This window comes from Larimichthys crocea, chromosome XII (assembly GCF_000972845.2).
Source record: "Larimichthys crocea isolate SSNF chromosome XII, L_crocea_2.0, whole genome shotgun sequence".
Classification (NCBI taxonomy): Eukaryota; Metazoa; Chordata; class Actinopteri; family Sciaenidae; genus Larimichthys; species Larimichthys crocea.
The window spans coordinates 29,471,795-29,494,104 of record NC_040022.1 but is presented as its reverse complement, the minus strand read 5'-3'; the positions used below and the strand labels follow the sequence as shown (position 1 = coordinate 29,494,104).

Below are 22,310 nucleotides of genomic sequence, written 5' to 3'. Positions count from 1 at the left end.
ACAATGCGGGCTCCTAAGGATGCACTGGTCATGAGTTACACTTGATGACATCCTAAGCCTGAGTAAGTCACAGGCGATGGTCTGGTTGGATGGGATTCGATGGGTGACTGCTGTGCACACAACCCTGAGCGGACACGTGAACACACACAGTCTGTTACAACATAAACATGACAGTTCTGATCTGACACATCTCCCAGTGACCGACACGTTGGAGCGTGCGAGTTTCCATAATTATTTGCTCACACGGTGGATGACTTGGCGTCGCGGGTGTCACTTCGCCCTGAGTGACTGTCGGCTGTGTGAAAGGCTCTGAGCGCATCTTTGTGTTTGTGTTGTTTTGATCAGGCCTGTTCTGCATTTTCTGCTGCATTAGTATCACTTCTCATAACATTTTGTCATTCCGATGAGTTAATATATCTGCTTATGAGGCACTTAAAAGGCAGCGGTTCTTTAGAAGAAAACAATCGCAATACTTCAGAGTTTCTCAGCAACCCCAGTGATGTATGTAATAGCTCTTCAAGTGTTGTTTTTGAGGCATTTAATCATGCGGCCCCTCAAATAAAGGTCCCATAAATCCAGGAGACTTCATATTGCAGTAGTAATCCATTATGTTTAGACTGGGCAGAAGGACTGTGCATGAAGCTCAGCGGTGTCAGGAGGGAAATAAGTGCTATTGATGGTAAAGTTTCCTGAGTTGACATGTGTGTCATCTGCAGGCATGTCCAATCTCCATGCAGTGACTTGTTGCTTGTGTTAGCTGACAGGCTAACATTACTTTGTACCCAAATCCCAATCCTGCCTTAATACTTGCGTGAATGCGTTTGCATGTACAGTATACGTGCTCGTTTATTCACTCGTTCCCTCTCGGTCTTGGGCGAGCAGAGATGAACAGAAGAGGACAAGAATAACAAAAGAGACGGAGAGCCTTGGCAGAGACGGAGAGGCTCTCACAGCCTGTGGAGAGCGTCGTGCACTCAATAGGCTGAATGAAAAAGATCATTAGGGGGAAATGTGATTAGAAAAAAAATTAGTAGAAGTTTGGAGAACAAGGGAAAGAAGCCAGTACAGAGAGGAGGTATGGAGTAGTCGGGGCCATTAGGATGGAAAAAATGCAAAAAAAAGAAAAAGAAAAGCCAGTGAAGAGAAAAAGAGAGAGGGATGAACAGATGGAGTGGGCTGGGACTATTTTGGTGCACGATGGGATTATCAGCATGTGGTTACAGTATGTTACAGCTGACACGGTATATATACCTCTCTGACTCACTGACTGAATGGCTGTTTGGATGATCTTTCCATTCATAACAAGACACGAGTCCACTAGAGGCCAGCGGGCCTTACTCCAACGTGGCTCCAAGTGGAGTTAGCCGAGCTTGCATGTGTGTGTGTGACGTGTCTGATCTCACCTGAGGACAAAACACAACCCAGGAAAAGTCCGTTTCTGCATTCGTTTTTAAAAGCCAGTCAAAATGTGTGGATTCGCTCCAGTCCTCTGCTGATGTCAATATATCATTGTGACAATGTAAAAATGTTTCATTACAAGTTAAACTCCTGCATTTAAAATCCATCTTGAGTCAGAAATAGTATCAACAAAATGTACTTAAAGTGTCAAAAGCATTTATTCTGCAGAGAGAGCAGTGTTTTATTACTTTATATACAGTGAGGTACTTTAGCCCGGGGGTTGGAGCCCCTTCGAAGGGTTGCAAGATAAGTGCATTTATCTTTTTGATGTTTCTCTAATTTTTACTTATTTGGTGAAAAACAAAAAAACATTTACCTATTTGGACCTCGAACAGTTACTTCAATCAAATGATGTGAGCAGTTCAGAGGTGAAACGTCTCAACAACTCACAGACGTGATTGAAACATGACTCACTTAGTGAGTGAGTTTTAATCTCCGACGATGCTTTTTATGTGAAATCTTAAATCTGAAGTAACTTGCAATCGTAGTCGTCAAATATTTCAGTCGAGTGGAGATATAAAGTCTCATAAAATGGAAATACTCGAGTGAAGCACAGTTACAGTCAGCTGCTGTCTGTTTGTGCCACGAGACAGAAGTACACTCCACTGTTCAGACTCCACCTGTGAGCATGCGGTGTCTGTTCTCTGCTGTCAGAGACTACGAGCGCACCGTTACGTGGCTTGGCTCTGGTGTGCACTTACCCAAGCAAGTTTCTCTGCGTCCAGTTCTGGCTGTTGCTGAGGCAACAAGCAGCAGCATCGTACTGTATATAGCACTCACTGAGGTTCTGTTAGAAACCAGCTCTGGGCTCGCTGACAAAAACGGATCAGCAGGAATATAATACATATACGCATGCAAATAATATACGTAAATATTCGTTTTTAATCAATCGTCTCTAATGTTGGTGGGACACAGGGACAGGAAGTGGACAGCAGAGGAGAGGTGTGGTGTAGTTAAATCTTGTGATTTATGGAATTTGAAACTTTCCACCCATCGTGTGTATTGAATAAAACAGAGAGTGAATGCCAATCTGCAAAGATGTACAGCACCTCCTTGACTCCTGTCTTTCATTTTTGTCTTATGTCACATCTAACTCTCTCCCTCTCTGTGTCTTCTCTCTGCCAGTGACTATATAATCAAGGAGAAGACCGTGCTTCTGCAGAAAAAAGACAGCGAGGGTTTTGGCTTTGTGCTGAGAGGGGCCAAAGGTAAGAAATGTGAAATGAACACAAGCATCCTACCCTGCAATCATATATGGCATGCAATGTTAATGCGTTCTCATATTTTCACGGTGTCTCCAGCTCAGACTCCTATCGAGGAGTTCACTCCCACCCCGGCCTTCCCTGCCCTGCAGTATCTGGAGTCAGTGGACGAGGGAGGTGTCGCCTGGAGAGCCGGTCTCAGGATGGGGGATTTCCTGATAGAAGTACTTTACCGCGATTTACCATTGCACTATGAGTTGGAACTGAGAGCACTGGCATATTTTCTGTAGACGTTTTTGAATTTATACAAACCATCAGATGATGCAAAGGTGTATAGACCTTTAAATGTGGCATTTAAAAAAATATTGAGTCCAGATTCTTTCAGTTCCAAATGTTCAGAACTTCTGAATTCACACCTCCATCCACAAATATTTTGTTCCGTGGCCCAAGACCTGAATCTCCTCCAGATTTCTTCGAATGCTATTTTTAGGTTTTTGAGATACTTCCACCAGTCTGTAAAAACTATAAGTCAAATATATTTCAGACATTTGTTTTCATAAATACAGCTCTGCTGATATTAATGTCCAAGAGCCCTGAACTACACTTCACTATATATTTGACTCTGCCCCAGGTCAATGGTCAGAACGTGGTGAAGGTTGGTCACCGGCAGGTCGTCAACATGATCCGGCAAGGTGGCAACAGCCTCATGGTCAAGGTTGTCATGGTAACCCGCAACCCCGACATGGAGGAGGGCGCTAGGAAGAAAAGTAAGAGTCTGATCTACTGCAGCCCGGGGTGCTACTGCTGGTGAACGCCGGTGGTGACTGAACCTTCTTCTTTGTTCTGCTCCTCCAGTCCCCCAGCAGAGCAAGAGGCTGAGCACGCCGGCCATCGCCCTGCGATCCAAATCCATGACTTCAGAACTGGAGGAGATGGGTAAGCCTTCGATAAACTTTTGGGGGAGTGAAAGACAGACAGACAGGGAGGCGTTGACAAATAAGGAGAACGTTTAATACTCGACGAGCTTGAGTAAGAAGAGGAAGAAGGAATAGATGGAGGTGATGGGGAATGATAGAAGGAGTGTGAAAGCAGAGTGTCGGGGGTTGCTAAAGATGCTCAAAGTGTGAAGGGGAGTTGAGCTCGGGCTAAATTTAGACAGTAAGAAAGTAGAGAGGGAGACAGTTATTCAGTGACAGGAAGTTAAAGGAAAGAAAAAAGAAGATTGACTCCCGCCGTGGATGACGGTCTCAATGCATTTCACTGTTCTTTCAGAGGTTCCACACTGTCACTTCCAGCACCCCCACTACAGGTAACCCCACCCAGAAAAAAAAGTGTCGCCATCCACCCTGTGATCCCTCTCTCACTGCCCACCTCTCTCTCTCTCTTACCTCTTACCCCCTTGCACCGCCACCTCCCCACCCACCGCTACCCAGGCCCGCCCACAGCTTTAACCCCCGCCGCCCACAGAGCAGTCTACCAGCCCCTTCGCTCAACACACACACACAGACACTCAGCGAGTATTTGTTGCCAAGGTAACACTGCAGGGGAATGGGCGTCACCTGAGAAGAGTTTCACATGCCAGTTTACGTTACATTCACAGTTACATGCAAACATCATGCAAAGTATCTGTTCTTCATGCATTAATGAGCAACTTGCAAAATATGTTTTGTTTATCTTTTGTCGTTTTCTAATCGTCTCTGATTGATTTGGATGAAATCACACCCAGGATAAAATTATTCGAGATGAGTAATTTTTTTTTTTTGAGGAAAAAAAACAACCAAAACAACAACTTTGTTCCAGGTCTGTTGCTATGGTAACAGCATTATGTGTGGCTATGCTTATGCCATCTCTATTTGAGGCAAAATAGTGGGAGGAGAGTGCATGTTGAGGGTCAACGCCCCCATTTGCAGATCAGAACGTTGGCTGGGTTATATCTTCTAAGTGTTTGTGGCGTTCGCTGTGGCTGCTGTCTGGTTCTGAGCATGCCCAGTGATGTCTGAAAGCTGACGACACGTGGAGCTGCTGGAGGAGAGGAGGAGAAACCTGCAGGGTTTCGTCAGCCGGCCTCAGATTCGGTTACTTAACTTAAGGATTTTTTTAAAAACTTGTGTAAATTTTTAGCAACCACAACGAGCCCTTCCCTGCTGCTGTAAGTCTGGATCTGAGTGTCGAAAATCAGCCCTTTGCTTTATTCCTCCTCCCCCATCTCCTCACCTCACCTGCCTTCTCTCTGTGGTGTGACCTCACCTGACAAAGCACAAAGCATGAGCACCCAGTCTGAAGCACAGGTCCCAGCTTCATGTACCCACCACCCTCCCTGCCACTATGTACACTATTATTTAAGCACTAGCACTGTATGTATGCATGCAGTGATTTAGAGCTTCACTCCAACAAACCTACAGGTACTTAGATTTTATATTTTGCAGTACTGTCTTGAAGTTATTCATTAGGATGAACATAATAAAACATGAACATCGTCTGCAAAAGGAAGCCACTGTTTTTTGAGTTTAAAAATTGGCAGTAACTATGTTGCTGTTTATACCAACATATTAAAGTTCTTCAGTGCTAAAGGCTAAATCTTCATTACGAAGACGAAGCTTATTACAAATGTATCAAATGTATCATTTCTGCGATAAGTCACAAAACATTTAAAAGCCAAACTAGAATTTGAGGTCATTTAGAAACAGCGTCCCACACAGTATGTATCTTAGTCACATTGGTTTGGTTATATTGTGTCGTCAGACTCACAAATCTCAGTATTATTTGAGCTATACACATCACCTAATGCTAAACTTTTTAATCATAGAGGCAGTTTGACTCGATATAAGGTGCATTTATCAAAAAAACGATCCCGTTCCCCGAGATGTGGGCGCTTAATTTGCAGTCAGACACCTTGTAACTTCCTCCTCTCTGCTCTCGCCTCCTTCTGGATCAAGGTGAGGGGAGTACAATGCGTGATGCAGCCATGTCAGACCCCGCCATATGCTTATTCTAATGCATTAGAATTCATTTAGCTGTGACGCCTATTAAACGATCTCACCTCGCCGTGATGGGTGCAGTGTCCCAGTTCACCTAGGAGTCATGCTGCAAGATAACAAGGACATTAAAATGGAAATGATCCTGCGGTGCACTTCACTCCACAAATTGTTGTTTCCTGACACTTCATTTCGAGTGTTGTTTAAATATGTTTGGACACGTGTCTCGGCAAAACGCCGGCTTATTTTCCGAAAGGGATTTGTGCAGTGCAGTTGTAAGTAAGAGATGAAATGAAGTTCAAACCCCCTTTCATGCTTGGTTTAACCTTCGGACATTAAAATTTAATTTCTGTTTGATTGAGCTCAATAAAGTACACATTATGAAATATAACAGCTAGAGTACAAGTATGGCAGATAACCCTGTCTCACACACACAAGCTCACTCACTCACCAGTGGATGCAAACACTAAAGGGTCATGTTTTATTCCTTCCCTTTACACCTCTGTGGACTTGTCCCTTTACCGTTCACTGGTTTAACCACTAACTCTGTCTTTCTTTGTCTCCTTTGTCCTCACTTCACCGCTGGCGGGATCTTAACCATTTAACAGTGGAGAGAGGTGGGAGCTTCAAAGTAATTCCACATTTGTGTGTGTTAGAGAGTAACAAGAAAGCGGCGTACTGTATATATGTGTGTGTGTGTGTAGCATATTTACAGTAACATAAGTGTGCAAACTTCAGCTGTCTTGAAGCGTGGGTGTGATGTACGTTCTTTTACATCGAAAGATCGAAAAGCCTGGCGAGGTGACTCAGTTTGTCAGGCTCCGGGGGGATGTGATTAGTATTCACTGTAACAACGCTATCGCACTTTCGCTCCTGCCAAAACTTAAGTCTCCTTTTGTCCTCCTTCCAGCTGCTACCCCTTGGAAAAAAAAATCAGGTATGCTCTGGTACACCCTCGCTTAAGGCATTGTATTTATGTCTGACCAAAATGAGTTGGCACTCAGCGCTCAGTCACTCATTCCGAGTTTCTTTTCTTCCAGAATTCGAATCCTCACAAGTTACAGAGAAGAAGAGGACGGTCTATCAGATGGCTTTGAGTAAGGAAGCTCATGTTTGTCAGTGGATGTTTCCTGAATCTGTTCCTCTCTCTCTCACCCAGCTTCATCAAGTGTGTCCCTTTCCACACATTGCTTCCTTCATTTTTGTTGCTGTCCATTTTTCTGTTTCATTGCCGCGTGTCTCTCTCTCTCTCTCTTTCTACCTTTCTGTCTCTCTTTCTGTCTCTTTCTCCCCCTTCTTTCTCTCAGATAAACTAGATGAAATTCTTGCAGCGGCTCAGCAGACAATCAGCACCAACGAGGCGCCGGGGACACGGGCGCAGGGGCCAAAAAGAGACAGGGGACGGAGTTTCTATGGCAATGAGGTGTGTATCATGGGTCTTTTATCGGGTCTACCATGAGTTTTAGTGAAAAAAATATTTCATTCCTTCATCAAAAAGTTTGAAAAATTACAAAGAGCCATAGATTAAACTTACACTTGAGTTAGGTATTATCAGCTGGCCTGTACCAACCAAGCAGCAACCTCCGTGGCTGGGAAATGAGGCCAATGCGGTGCAAGTGCAAGAAACTGCAGTTCCCTGAGCAGTCACTTGAGGTTGGATAGCCACCTGTAATGTCACCCACCTGTCAATCAAAGCGTCCACGCTCTTAATCCTGCATAACTTTAAGCCTTAATATAATGTGAACAGGTGAGTTGTATATAAATTCACCCTCAGTACAGTTGTCATGAACGGGGAAATTAGCTACAGAGACCAAAACTGTTTTTTGTACCAGGCTGTAAACATGTTTATTTCTGCTGTGAAACATGGGGACTTATGGAGACTGACTCACTTCTGGAGCCAGCCTCAAGTGGACGTTAGAGGAATTTAGCACTTCATATCCCATTAGCACTGGAGGTTGCCGCTTGGTACCAACACGTTAATGTCTGCAGCAACATCTGATGTTCTATTTAAAGACTTAATGTAATGTAAAACTGGGTCTCATGGTTCTCCATCGTCTTTCAAATGCTCTTTTTTTTTTACCATTTCAGCCAAACTACGGGGATCAGTCAGGGATGGGGATGATGACGTCGGGGTTGGGCCTCGGCTATGACCGTGGCCAGTTTACCTCAGGTCACGGCCCACCGCACGGTATGCTGCGGCAGAAATCCATCGGTGAGGCTGTCTGTTTTTTCTGTCTGCCCCTCAGTTCGCCTGTCTGTCTGTCCTCTGGGCCGGTACAGGTCGACACTGTGCTGACCTGTTTGTGTCTGTTTTGTTTGTATCTGTAGCTGATCGTATGTTATACATTCTATACCTGTACTGTAGAAATAAGATGTATGTTTGTCTTATACTCACCTTACTACTATTTGTTACATCGCAGTGATGCCACTAATCTCCATGTTTTATTCTGATGGTTAATTTTCTGCTTTGTTGCTGAGGCTTAAGGCTTTGCTAAGTCTCCCCCCTGAATTAGTAATGTGCTCTCTGGTGACCAACACAACAGATGCTGCTGTGTGATGCTGCCTAGTTGCTACTTGTTTGTAGAATATAAAGCACTAACTGACTTACCTACTAACAGACATAAGAATTGAGGACAGACTCGCTGACAGGTAGACGGGCGGGCAGATTCAGACAGACACTCTCATAGATACCTTCAGCTTTCTTCTTTTCTGGCTCCATTTCCTCTCCACTCTTATTCCTTCCCAAACTTTTCTTCTTTTCTAGTTCATCAGCCTCTCTTTCTCTAACTCTACACCATCTGTACCGTCTGTAAATCCCAACTTTATCCCAATTTTTTCTTCCTTTCGTGAATGCTGTACTGCAGGGGTGCCCGAGGAGGAGAAGCAGTTCCTGCATCCTCCAGCCATGAAGTTCGCTCGCAGTCTGTCGGTGCCCGGCCCAGACGACATCCCGCCTCCTCCCACCACAGCTCCACCAGACCCTCCGTTCTCCTCTGCTCCGCCGCTTGGTTGGAGGACTAAGACATCGCAGCAGCCCTCTGTCTCCGTGTCCCAGTCGACATCCACCTCTGCGCACTACCAGCCCTACTCCCAGTCAGTGCACTTCACGCATGGGGGCAGGGAGAGGGCAGGTGGTCCCAGCACTGGCCCCAGTAGTGGAGCGGCGGACCACACGACCTCGTACGCACATGCATCTGCCCACACTGCTCAAAGCAGGACTGCATCGCGGAAGGTTGCTTATACTGGGGAGCCTGTTGGAGCTGGCATAGGGGCTGGTGGAGGGGCCAAGGCAGCAGGTCTTAGGAGAGGCTACAGCACCGCCGTCCCCCCATCCAGCATTGCCACTGTAATGCCCCAGCAACAACAAACTACCCAGAGTCAACCCCAGCGTGCAGACCGCAGTGCAGCTAGCGCTGCAGCAGGCGGTCCCAAAGGAGGGGCCCGGAGAGGAAAGGGCCCCCTGGTGAAACAGTCCAAAGTAGAGGACCTGCGCATTGGCCAGGGAACACTGGGGGGCAAAGGCTCGGTGGAGAAAAGCTCCATCCCTATCCCCACCATTATCGTCAAGGCCCCTTCAACCAGCAGCAGTGGACGCAGCAGCCAGGGCAGCAGTGTGGAGGCTGACGCTCCTGCATCAGGGGAGACAGATGAAGCCAAAACACCCCATGGTCCTCCTCCCTCCACTCCTGCTCCACAGCCCCCAGCCCCGCCTTCCATCCCAGCACCGCCACCTCCATCCTTGCCTTCTATTCGAGCCCAGGAGAACCTGGACTTTACCAGCCAGTTCGGGGCTGCCATTGTTGGCGCAGCTCGCCGAGACAGGGAACGGTTTCACGAAGCCCGCAGAAAGAGTGCCTCCCTGTTCATGTCCGCTGAGGAGGACGTGACTCTTGGGGGGGTAAGTGATGGAATAGGAGGAGTAACAAGGACTCAGGTGTCACAGCAACAGCTTAGTACACAAGCTGAAAGTTCATCAACACGTCTGCGTCCGTCCAAGTCTATTGACGAGGGCATGTTCTCTGGGGACACCTTCATCCATCACACCCGCAGTATGCCTCCAGCCTTTGGCCTACCTGAGTACTCCTCACCTGCCCTGGACTATCAGCCTAAGTCTGTGCCTACTGACTTGTACACAGCAGCGGGCAGACAGCCAGCGCCCTCCACTACCACCACCTTCATTCACCCTCTAACAGGAAAGGCTCTTGACCCCACATCGCCCCTAGGCCTCGCCCTGGCTGCCAGAGAGCGTGCTCTGAGGGATGACAGCAGGTTAAGGAGGGGAACAGAGCACCACTTCACCCGCCAGATGTCGAGTGTGGTGTTTCCTTCATCTACTGCCACCTCTCAGCCGGTGTCGTCCACCGCACAGTCCTCCAGCTCCTCCTACCTGGTCACCTCGTCTTCTCTGGCTGCCACCACGCCCACCGTCGGCCGTCCGCCCTCGCCCAGAATCCTCAGAGGAGTTGGGAACGTGTGGAGTGAGGACGGTGGTGGAGGAGAGAGGGAGCGGGAAGGAGGAGGTGCTCGCGAGGGGCTAAGAGTTCGCTTCTCGGAGGACAAAACGGTCCACACGCACCACTACCAGTCTCAGCCGTATCAGCCGACCTACAAAGAGAGGGAGCGGGAGAGGTCGAGGGAACGAGAGAGGGAGCTGTCGAGAGAAAGAGAGAGGGACAAAGAGAGGGAGGGTTACATGAGGAGGGCGGAGCAGGCCGCCGCCAACGCGGCCGCGGCGGCTGCTGCTGCTGAGAGCGCCGCTCAGCAAGCCTCCCAGTCTCAGCAGCCTCGGAGGCCCTCTTTTCTCAGGATGGAAAGTCAAGCTGATGCCTATATCTTGTCCCTCACTCCTCCCTCTCCTCCACATACCAGTACTCAGCAGACAACGAACACTGCTGGGAGCACTGGGTCTGGCCTGATGGTTCTTCCTCCCCCTGCCCCCTCAGTCGATGCGGACGATGAGTTTGTCTACGCAGACCCCCTCCCGCCTCCATTGGAGTTTGCGAACAGCTTCGACAGGGGGCTGGGGAGAATATCAGGGTACTCACAACACGGGATGCTCGCCAACAGCATGGCCTCCCGACAACAGCAGGTCCCGCCCCCTCCGCCTCCTCCTCCCCCGCCACCACCTCCTCCACCCCCCCAAAAAGAAACATTTGGAGGTGGGTTTCCCGCTCATACACCCCTGCCCTCGCCTCAGGCGGGGGACTCCACTGCCTCTAGCCTCACGTCTTACGACAGCGAGGTGGCAAACCTGACTCAGTCCGCTCCCTCCCCCTCCCAAACATCACCCAACCCCCAACCCCCTCCATCACCCTCTACCCTGCAGCCCACCTCCATAGCGGGACCTCCGCCTCCCCCGTCGGTCTCGCCACCACCTCCTCCTGGATCGTACCATAGACCCTTCTCCATGTCCCACCCACACCACCTTTATAACAGCTCTCATCACACTCCCGGGCGCTCTTCCCCCACGCCTCCCCCGCACACAGTCGCTCCTCCCCCGGCCTACCGTGGTCCATCAGCGCCCTCCTCCACTGCTGCCACCTCTGCTCCACTTAGGGGCACTGCCTCACACGCCACGACCGCTAGCTGTGCCGCTACTACCACCGCTGCTGCCACCACAACAAGCACCTCCACTCAGCTCTACCATGAGCGAGCACACACCGCACATACAACATCCTCCACCTCCATCATGGGAAGTCGCAGGACGGGGGAGCACCAACGTCCTCCCCCTGCTACCAAGAAAGGAGAGTCCCAGGAGACAGTGGTGGACTCTGGGATTGAAGAGCTGGACAGCCGCAGCAGCAGTGACCACCACCTGGACAGCATCCTGGCTTTAAGCGGAGCCAGGCTGGACCGCGGGGAGAGAGGAGGTGGAGCTGGAGGACGGATGGGAGGGGGAGGTGGGGCAGGGGAATCAGACAGGGGAGGAGATTTCCTGGAGTCTTACATGAGCTACCTGGATGGACAAACTTTTGAGATGCAGAACGCCACGGCAGCCGCCTCCACGTACCCAAAAGCCAACAGGTTCAGAGAGGGAGGTCGCACCGGTGATCTACACAGACAGACCAGCACCGCTCCCGCATCCTACCACTCCCACAGACGGAGGGACGAGCAGGAAGACGACGACGTTGAGGGGGGAGTGACAGAGGATGAAAGTGGTCAGGATGGGTACGGGGTGAGGGACATGCAGAACTTGGGACGTCCCATTTCACCGTACTTTGACCGGCCACGCACTCCCGAGATGAAGCCTCACTGGGGTGAGGGGCAGATGTCCGGTGACGGAGGTCAATCCGGGACACTTTTAGAGGGGAAGAAGATTTACCCTCCTGTATCCAGTATGAAGCCCAGCATCATAAATGAGCTGAGCAGCAAACTGCAGCAAAGAAGCAAGGACAGCTGGAGCAGCCAGAGACCGCTGAGCAGACACAGGTACATGTCAGTGAAATCTTTGGCTTTATGTTTTTCAAAGTCACAGCATGAACTACGTTTCATGTTGTCGTTGATGCACAGCATTACCATTCTGTCCATGTGTCACCTGTGTGAGCGTATCGGTGTGCCACCCCCCACGATTGCTGTTCAAGCCTTCTGTGAAAAACGCTGTACTGTCTTTTTATGTCTTGTGTCGTCTATACTGTGTAAACCTCTCTTTTATTTCTCTGGCTTTTTCCATGTGTTTCTCTCAGAAGCAGAAACAGGTAATAGAGCCACTTCCACACACGAACGAACATAACAACTTTGACATCTGCTTGAATTTGCAGCCTGTTTTGAGACAGTCAGGGAGGAATAATTTGGACACAATCAAGATGCTGACTGTGTAAAATCATTTGAATCCACAGGTTCTAAAAGTTGCTGGACATGTTTCACATGTGTGTAATGACTGTGTGTGTGACGGCTTCTCTCCCTCTCCGTTCACAGATTTTCAGAAGACTCGGCCTCAGCTCTGAGCCCCCCCTCAGCTCGATCACAGTCGCCGTCTCCAATCTCGTTATCGCAGCCATCGTTATCCCCGTCTCCTACCCCCGCCTCCCAGTACCCCAACTGGGGACGATCCCCATCTCCTCAACCTCCTCCTGCTGCCTCTCAGCCTCCACGTTCCCATTCCCCACTGTCCCCGACATCTTATTCCCCTTATCCCACCTCCCCCAAACACAGACCTGTCTACCGGACCAAAGCCCTTGAATTCCAGTTCATCCCTAGCCGTGAGTCCCGTAAAGCAGAATCACACGTGTTCCAGCGTAGGCGAGCACCCAGCCCCCTCATCTCCCCGTCAGAGAGGCCCAAGACTGGTCCACCACGGCCGTCATCCCTCCCGCTCCTCCCCACCTCACCCCTATACAGTGCCATGTATGACCTCCGAGGTTCAATCACCCCGCCATCACCTGGGAACCCTCTTGGAGATCCTTACTTCTCACCCTCTCCTCCCTTATTTGCCCCCTCTGGTGCTCCTCCACCTCCAAACTCCACCTTAGTTGTTTCTCGATCCCTGTCTCCGACTCACTTTCTGTCTGGGACATCTTCTCCACCCCTGCACCCTCTCCCTCCACCTACCTGCCTGAGTTACCCTCATCTACCGCCCCCTTCCCCTACAAAGCCTTTTGCCTCCAAGCCGTTGCCCTACTGGACCAAGTATGACGTTGCAGATTGGCTCGGATACCTGAACCTGGGTGAGCACAGGGAGCGTTTCCTGGACAATGAGATTGACGGCACCCACCTGCCCTCCCTAACCAAGGACGACTATCTGGATTTAGGTGTGACGCGCGTAGGCCACCGCATGAACATAGAACGGGCCCTGAGGAGTGTAATGGACAGGTACGGGTGCGATTGTACAGGCTCAGTATAATTCACCATTGCTACTAATTTATTAGATCGGAAGAGACAGCGAGCACAGATGCTCCTTAAATGTGTCCTGGCAGGACCGTCTCAGTTATTTGGAATATTTACAAGTGGTCATACGCATTTTCTCGATGAGCTCATCGTTTCAAAACTTTTTCACACAGTTCTTTTTCCCAACATGCAGCTCTACATTTGGCCAGTCGTTCTCCTCCACAATACACCTGACGTCCTCCTTATATCGTCTCCTTTGTCCGTTCCTCACCTCACTTTGCCTGATAAAGATAAGACTCCAGGTGAGGTTAAAGGGACAGTTCTGGTATTTTGAAGTCGGTTTGTACGAGGTACTTATCCGACGAAACCAGACTCAGACTTCATGTTTGTAAAGATTTCAACTCTGATCCAAACAGCTGATCTGCAGAGTAACACAATGTGCACCGCAGTTGGGCTTATGCGTAGAAATATGGAAGTTCTACATGCAGTGCCAAAAAATAAGGCTGTCTGACAGCAAGGTAAATCGGTGTAAATATCAATATAGCAAGAGGATATTGATTATTATTATTTATTAATTATTTTATGTAGTGTAAAGATGTTTTTCTGCTGACCCCGTCCACAGCAGTGCATAGCTCTGTTTCCTCCCCTGTGTACACCAACTATGGATACGTACGTCATACAACCCCCCTTCAAAATACCCAAACTACCCCTTTAAAACCTTGGTAAGACATTCTGAGGTCACCTGACAGAGATGTAAATGTGATGGCTTCAGAAGCTTAGGTTCTGATTTATAGATTGTGTAATCTACGTGACAAACTTTTTGAGTTTTTGCTTATTAACTGTCAATAAGTCTCTTAATTCTATGGACTATTGTTATTATTATTCAGTGGGTTTTTATTCCTCATCTTCGTTTTATCTTATTTTATTTTTCAAAGTTGGGTTCTCCATCTTATTTTACATTAATTATGGCATTCACTCTTTTTAATTCTCTTTCTCTTTTTTTCACCTGAAGCTGCATTCTGTAGGACAGGTGCCAGAAAATAATCATAATTATTATTATATGGCACCATCAGTAGTTTATGTATTTTTTGTTTTAGATGTAGAAGTAGCCAATTGCAGACTAATTTACACTCGTTTTGTGTTAACAGGTGTTCAGATATGCTGTAAAAAACATAATAGTCATAATTAACAACACCTGAAGACCTCCTGTCGTCCACGCTGGTCAGTGATTTGATTCTAAACAGACAAACAAAATTAACAATGTGACTGCAGCAGAGCAGCACCCTGAACACTAATAGACTAATGACATAATTACTTTAAACAACTAAAACCATGACTGAGATAATTGGTTACCCCTCCTGTCATACCAGTGGAATATTTAATTCCAGTGTTGAAATGAAGGCACCATGAAATGTTCTCCCTCCCTTCAGTCGTTCAGCTCGTTGTTCGGATGAACACGTCTGGAATAATTCTCTCGTTTCACCAACATAAGCTGCATTTGAATGTGTTTTGTGCTGCAGTAGTCTAAGAGCTGAGGTTTTAACAGGCTACACCTTAATGTGAAGAAATGATGAGCACGTTTTCTAATCAGTCACGTAGTGAGCCACTTTCCTAATGAACGAATGATTCTTTCCATTTTAAGAAGTAGAACGTAATTCATTAATATTTCACAAACGCCATCGAACATCACTCGTGTCCTATGTTTGTTCTTCTGTTCTCAGGCTGTCCAGCAGCCCGTTTCCTATTTCTGTTCTTTCACCTCGGGATGGACAGACTGAGAGGAGGAGGGACGACGGGAGTCGGAGCTGAGGTTGCAGAGGCATAAAGACAGAGAAAGAAAGAGAGAGAGAGAGAGAGTAAGGAAGAAGGATGGGTTGGAGTCAATGAGGGAGGAAGACACAACTGCTGCTATCCATGGTGGATTCACACAACAAATGAGGGGGGAACAGATTTCACACAGAGAGAGCGACAGAAAGAGGGAGTCGAGTCCCAGAGGAAGATGGAAACACAGGGACGGAACAAGGGCTGACGATCCATAAACACGCCGGCTGGCGCTCCCCCAGCTGCGGCAGGCTGATTTACACGAGTACACTCCCTAACATGCATGCACGGTCACACCAATCTACAAACAAGCAACACAAACACACTCTCATCCAAAATGCATACGAAGACACTATGGCTACAGCAGATTTTATGAGTGGAGAATAGAGATGAACCAAATACTTGAGAGGAACAATCAAAAGCCAGTTAGATTCTTTTTTCTTTTTTTTAATTTATTGAGCAGGTTGTGTTGTTGGCGAGCTGGAGAACTGGAGAAGATAAGGGCGTCCTCCATTGTGCAGCCATCTTGTTGAATAGTCCTCTTCTCACCCCTCAGCCGGCTGGTTAAATCCGTTCAGGTTTAAGAGTGGAATTTACCGAGAGTACGATTTAAGAGTGCAATCAATGACAACCCCTCCCCCGTGTGAGTGGATGTTAGTCTGGAAACGTGTCTGAGTATCTGAGGGTGAATGTCTGCAGGAGTGAGGCTTCGTCTGTCTGCATGGCGAACGTAGGACGACGCGCGGCGGCGTATCGCGACAGCTTCCACGTCTCTGAGAGGCGTCGAGCGCAGCAGGGACGGACAACTAGAGTCCTCGGTTCAGGCCTAGCAAGCAGGCTGGCTGTGTGTGTGTGTGTTCAGCTTTGATCGTTCATGTCTTGTTTTTACCTCACCACTGGTAGGGCTCTGTCCTCACTGCAGGTCCTGTGATCGGGACCTTATGTGTTTTCTCTATAGCTCTTTATCATCTTAAGTCTTATAAATGACGTATATACAGACTGGTCACTGTATCACAAATTTGTAGCAAAAATAAGTGCCCAGACCAACAAAAAAAAGAAAAGAAATAAAAAACAGAAAAAAGTAAAAACACACTGATACGCACTCACAGGCACCCGAGATACTACTATACATGCCTGCATGCATACACCAACATGTAGACACACACATACACACAAGCACTTACGAGTGATTGTGTTAGAGTTTATGGGACACCTTATATATAGACACACACTATATGTTTGGATCCAAGATGTACTTAATACAAAAAAGGAGACAGACTGTCAACTGTTAAGACGACGACGACGACAATGTGAAGAGAAATCTCCCTGAGGATTTTATTTTACCGAGAAAGACTTCCTCAGCGTCGAGGCAACTGTTGTACGCCCGTTCAGACCTTCCGTCCGTGGGAAGCTGGACAGGAGAGGGGAAGGGGAAGAGGAAAAACTGCCATTTTCTTGCTCTTTCCCCACCTAATCCCCCCTGCTCCTTCCAGGAGTGGCACCTCCACCCCACCGCCCCTCTCTCTCGACAAAAATCCAGGAGGAAACAAGCGGTCACCCGGCCCGAGGGGATCTGAGAGAAACGCTTATATCGAGTTTTAATACTATGATTGTTCTTACAATTTTTAAACTTTAAATGGGAATACTGGAATACTGATATTGATATGAAGAGATTTATTGTTACTATTTATCATTACTATCATCGTCCTTACTGTTATTAGAGAGTTCCTGGGTTCAGCTTTCATGTGCAGTCAGCGTGTTTTCTGACTGTGTAGTGAAGATAATCGTGTTGGTTATATATATGAAATAAATATATATGTATGTATATGTAGGTATTTTTGAATTGAGAGATGCATATTATTCCCTTAACATTGCTTCTATGTGATAAGAAGCATTGCAGTTTAATGTGAAGCACATTTTAGATTTCACCTCACCGCTTTTCTTTGTTTGTTGCTACTTAATTATATGCAGATGCTGAAAATGTAGCAGCTGTTACTGCCCACGATAGGCAGAAGTAAAGATTATGTGTCACTATATTTACCCAGTACTTTATTTTTTAAATTCTGGACAACATGCACCACCCTTTCGATCGATCTCACACACAAATTGAATTATTTTTCCACACGTCGCACTTCAATCCTTTTTTTTTACTTTCCCATTAGCTTCCACAGCACATTCGACATCTTATCATGAAGTCAGTCCTGCTTTTCTCACTGATGTTGAGAACAAATATAAAAAAAAAGGGCTCTCTCATGACCTCTCTACCTTGAACAACACTTCACCTCTCCAGCTGCTTTTGAGTCCTCGAACACATATCAAACGTACGTCTTACATCGGGAGTATCGACGATCTCTGCTGTACTCTTTTTTTTTTTTTTGCAAAAAGATAAATGAGTTTTCATAGATCATGTTGCTCAAAGAAAGTGCACATACACACAGGCTTCAAATGTGAATGAACAAAGGTCACTGAGGGGGGATTTGTCATCGCAACTGCGTCATGCTGGTGGTCAGGGAGAGATCATGTTTGGGAAATAGCAATAAGGACGATGAAAATAATGGTCATCTAATTATGGTTTAAGATGTAAAAAAAAAAAAAAAAAAAGTCTCAAAAGTTCTAAAGAATCTCTGTCTTCCAAATAATGTTTAAAGGTACAATGTATTTCTTTAACTGTTCTGCTTTCTATACAGTTGGACCTGTTCTCGGCCCCTCTCCACTGTTACATGACCTGACAGTATCTGTGCTCGTCATCTGCATCTTCTTGTTTGTACAAAGCACCTCCTGCAGTCGCTGACACGTGCCAGTACGCTCGCAGCTCATCGTTTATGACCAGCATCTTATGCAATGACCCTATTTCCATTAGCAACCGTGGCTTTTCACTTTTCCCTTTAGAGGTTTTGGAAGTCATTTGAAAGGAGGGGGCAGTCTCTGAAAGGGTGAACAAGCAGACTCCCTGTCCAGACTCTACTTGTTTCTATCAGGTCTCTAATATGTTTGCTAGTGTAAATAGGGCCAATTAATATCTTTGGATAAGACATTTTGACAACATCTCTTGCCGATACAATGATGTTCTCGTTAAGTGACTTTTGCTTTTTGGACAAATCGTTTTTAATCCTTTCTTTGAGTTTAGAAGTTAGAATCAGGAGCGACGGCTCGTCCGTTGCTGTCAGGAGACAAAGTAAGACCTGAGGGAATCGGTCTGACTCTATAGAAAGCATTTCTTTTTCCTTTAAGAGATCTTTTAAAAAAATGAGAATATGAACTGATGAAAGGTAACTTACAGAATATATATATGTATATGTGATATGCATATACACATTCATATAAACATATATGAATTTCAAATGTTTTAAGAGATAATAAATTGTTAGAATTATAATAAAGATACAGAAACAAGAGTTCTAATTCATGTTTTTTTTTTGTTTTACTTCCATCTGTTTTTCACCCTGTGGAGCGACACGATGATTTCTCAACCTTGTTTTACTCCGACTCACTTCAAAAGGCCCCAAATCAATTTGGGCATGGAAAGCTATTTTCATATAGATGTAGTATAAAAAGATACAACGTACCACTTGTAGAATGTAATACATTTTCTGCAACCACATCCAACATTAAGCTGAGCCACGGCTGAAACTTTAGGTTATGCTTACAGTTGATTAAGTGCATGTACTGCACTGCACTAAAATTGACTATTGCCCTATCCTTCAATTATGTTTAATAACTTAAAATACTGAATATTGTTTAAGTGACTCAGTTTAATTTAAAAAAACAAAAAAACAAAACAAAACCCTTATGTTCATGACTTACGGATTTTACCACTTGATTTACATCTAATCTAAATTCAGTCTACAAAATAACTTTGAAAGTGGCTCACATTATTTCAGTAACATGTTTATTTGGAACAATTGAAGACAAATAAGAACAAATTCAGATGCAGAGTTTTATTTGATTTAAATCAGAGCACATACAGGATTATATAATGCTGAGAAAAGTTCATAGTATGACATTACAACATTGTTATTATGCAGAGGTCTGCTGGAGGACCCGTACCTGTAAAAACAAGAACACAGCGATCAGAGACAATCAGCAGGATCGTGATCCCACAAGGCTGAAACCAGGTTTTTAAAGTTATCGTCTCCTCAGACTCGGCCTTGTCAGGGGCCGAGCCGCACTTCTGTCAACACAGATGTTCTGAGCCCAGTGCAATACATCACAAGAGACCAGCATGTAAGTGATGTGATGACAGGACACCAACCTGATTTAAGTCCAGATCAGGAGCGTCTCCACATCCTGCAAGACCTGAAAAACACAACAAAGTTAATGCACGGTTACAAGTCTCACATCTGAGCATCCTGAGTTCACGTTCTCCTCAGAAACTCTGGCTTGTCAGGGCCAGAGACGCACTTTAGTCTTCATGCAGACTCAGAGCCCAGTGCAGGTCATCAGGGGAGAGAGGGGCACACTCACATGTGCAGGTGGAGCTAATGTTAGTGCTGACTGTCGACAAAAGATGAACACACTGAGAATCCAGGACCACCTGTATATATGTGATGCATGCATTGCCCTCCAGTGGTCACACTTCATAACTGCATCCTTCTTTAGAGTTGTAGGTGTAAAACTGAGAGTATGTTACCTTCAGCAGCCACGCGGATCCAGACTAGGAGTGCTTTCACTGGCATACAGTGGCCTGAAAGGGACAAAAACACGTGTTAGTGTGTTGGCATAATCAAACCTCCTTTAAACTGAGTTCCCTGTCTCCTCAGAAACTCTGGCTTGTCAGGGCCAGAGACGCACTTTGGTCTTCATGCAGACTCAGAGCCCAGTGCAGGTCATCAGGGGAGACACGTGTTAGCTGCCATGCTAAGCTGATGGGCTTACCACGTGGTGACGGGCCCACAGCAACAGCTACACCCAGCTACACCTAACTACACCCAGCTACAGCCAGCTACACCTAACTACACCCAGCTACACCGAGCTACAAGGCTTTAATCCAGTCCAACAGGTGGCCACATGTCGCTGTGTTAATTACGGTAAATAATTCATCCAGAGCTGCTGTATATTTGAATAAATACGGCTCAGTAACGTTACCACGTTGTGGTTGCTACGTTACCACGTTGTGGTTGCTACGTTACTCACGAGTTTAACGAAGAAAACCGTCGTCATAGCGACGAACGTTCCATTTAATCTCCTCACAGAGCAGACAGGTTATGTGTAACTGCTTATCACTAATAAATAAACTTAATTAGCATGAGTTAATTATTCCTGAGTCTCACCAGCTGCTCAGGTGTTTCCTCCTCCGCGGACACGACACGAGTGAGAGACTGCAGCCGCTTCTTCTTCTTCTTCATGTCAGCCAGCTGAGAGGCGCCTTACCGCCCCCTGCTGCTCCCGAGAGGAAGGTGGAGCTTTAAAATCAAGAAAGATTCAACAGCAGCCATTTTAACATGAAGTAGTTAAAGGTTAAAGGTTAAAGGTTAAAGCAGTGATACTAATTAACATTAACTGAAACTGAAACAGGTAAAAAAGCATTCAGTTTCTCTGCCCCGTCTGCTTGGAATGCCCTCCAATGCGAACTTAAAAATGCAGAACTTCTTCCTCTGGAAGCATCCGCTCCATCTTAAAAAAAAAGACAATGGAAATCATTTGAACAGTGCCTATGCTTTTAAATTGTTAATGTATCTATAACTGTTACTGTTGTTTGTCTGTTTTTACCACTGTGACGTGTGCTGCTGCCTTTCTTGGCCAGGTCACCCTTGTTAAAGAGGTCTTGATCTCAATGGGTTTTTTATCTGGTTAAATAAAGGTTATAATAAAAAAATAATAATTAAGATTAATAACACCATCACTAACGTCGATTATATTTTACCCGGATAAAATACAGTTTAATTTATGTAACACTGTATGCCAAACTGTAGTACTCTTCTTTAATTTCCCAATATACAATATAACATAAAATAAACTATAAGAAAAAAAAAAAAGGTACCATGGGGGGATCCTTTAGCAAAATTATTGAAAAATCAGCTAATCCTTAACAAGAAATTTCCAACAAAAAAAAAAAAAAAATGGAGCTGGGAACTTTACATTACATACATTCACTGCATGTAGCAGACGCTTTTATCCAAAGCGACTTACGCGGAGGACATACACACTTTACAGACCAAAAATACTCTGCTTGTTATATTGTATATATTTTATCTTATCTTTATTTATATATTTTTATTTCATATTTTATTATTCTATTTTTTTATTTATTTTATATATATGTTTACATCTTTACGTTGGACAGAGAGAAACGTAATTTCAATTCTGTGTATGTCTTGTATGTACATTTGCAGTTTTGACATAAAAAACTTGAAAACTTGAAACTTGAAAAATAAGCTGAGAAAGGTGTAAAGGAGCACAGAGTAGTTGTTAGTTTTGTTAGGCAGGGAAGCATTCTCGAAACAGAAAGGTTTTTACAAGTTTTTTTAAAGGTCGAAAGGGATGTTGCTGTTCTAGTAGCCGTTGGTAGGTCGTTCCACCATTTGGGGACGACCACAGAGAAGAGTTTAGAGTGACCTCGCTTTGCGAGAGGCGAGGGTCCACCCATTCCTGGGACATGTGAGCCTCGCTTGGTGAAGGCACAGTCTTCATCACTGATAGATAGATACGCATGCCTCTTGAAAAAGATGGGAGGAGGGAAACAAACATCCCATTAATGACATCAGTGAGCAGCCTGAAGCTACCCAACGACCCATGCAACTCAGACAGCAGCAACACAGTGAAAATCCCATGACGAGAACTGTGTGGGTGAAAATCACCAGAGGTCAGTGTTCTAGGGTTATTGCAGCAGAGCCTTTCCCAGTGAACCAACATGCACCACAGCAGCACCCTGACTCTGTTTGACCTGAATGGAATGGAGCCTTAATTAGTGTCATTGATGACACCTGTGTTTACCCAGTGTGTCATGTCAGAGTGGCTGCAGGAGTTTGACTTACACACACACACACAGACATGGACATGAATACAGCTAAAAGCAAGGTAAGGCAAACAT

At 46.0% G+C, this 22,310-nt stretch overlaps 1 protein-coding gene, 1 long non-coding RNA gene and 3 other non-coding genes across 12 annotated transcripts in view; 1 reads left to right on the top strand and 4 right to left on the bottom strand.

Moving 5' to 3' along the window:
- The window catches only part of shank1 (SH3 and multiple ankyrin repeat domains 1), a 46,179-nt gene extending 28,849 nt beyond the window's left edge, over positions 1-17,330 (top strand). The window contains exons 15-27 of one of the 8 annotated variants that reach the window (XM_027285730.1): positions 2,584-2,666; positions 2,760-2,884; positions 3,292-3,427; positions 3,516-3,596; positions 6,244-6,252; positions 6,546-6,572; positions 6,676-6,732; positions 6,967-7,058; positions 7,724-7,847; positions 8,500-12,070; positions 12,319-12,330; positions 12,551-13,444; positions 15,181-17,330. In XM_027285730.1, the coding sequence (XP_027141531.1) occupies positions 2,584-2,666; positions 2,760-2,884; positions 3,292-3,427; positions 3,516-3,596; positions 6,244-6,252; positions 6,546-6,572; positions 6,676-6,732; positions 6,967-7,058; positions 7,724-7,847; positions 8,500-12,070; positions 12,319-12,330; positions 12,551-13,444; positions 15,181-15,268 (5,299 nt within the window). In that variant the 3' untranslated portion in view covers positions 15,269-17,330. Of the gene's footprint in view, positions 1-2,583; positions 2,667-2,759; positions 2,885-3,291; positions 3,428-3,515; positions 3,597-6,243; positions 6,253-6,545; positions 6,573-6,675; positions 6,733-6,942; positions 7,059-7,723; positions 7,848-8,499; positions 12,071-12,318; positions 12,331-12,550; positions 13,445-15,180 lie in introns of all 8 variants that reach the window. The other 7 variants (XM_027285729.1, XM_027285725.1, XM_027285724.1 and 4 more) reach the window with 7 other exon arrangements.
- A 1,873-nt stretch (positions 17,331-19,203) lies between these two features.
- Positions 19,204-20,650, bottom strand: LOC113747014 (uncharacterized). Its single transcript, XR_003463284.1, has 2 exons — positions 20,551-20,650; positions 19,204-19,964 (listed from the first exon to the last, which is right to left on the bottom strand). It is a non-coding gene; the product is annotated as an uncharacterized LOC113747014 (long non-coding RNA).
- Positions 19,410-19,499, bottom strand: LOC113747191 (small nucleolar RNA SNORD88). Its single transcript, XR_003463433.1, has one exon. It is a non-coding gene; the product is annotated as a small nucleolar RNA SNORD88 (small nucleolar RNA).
- LOC113747190 (small nucleolar RNA SNORD88) lies at positions 19,640-19,731 on the bottom strand. The gene has a single exon (XR_003463432.1). It is a non-coding gene; the product is annotated as a small nucleolar RNA SNORD88 (small nucleolar RNA).
- LOC113747189 (small nucleolar RNA SNORD88) lies at positions 20,030-20,121 on the bottom strand. Its single transcript, XR_003463431.1, has one exon. It is a non-coding gene; the product is annotated as a small nucleolar RNA SNORD88 (small nucleolar RNA).
- Positions 20,651-22,310: the final 1,660 nt, after the last annotated feature.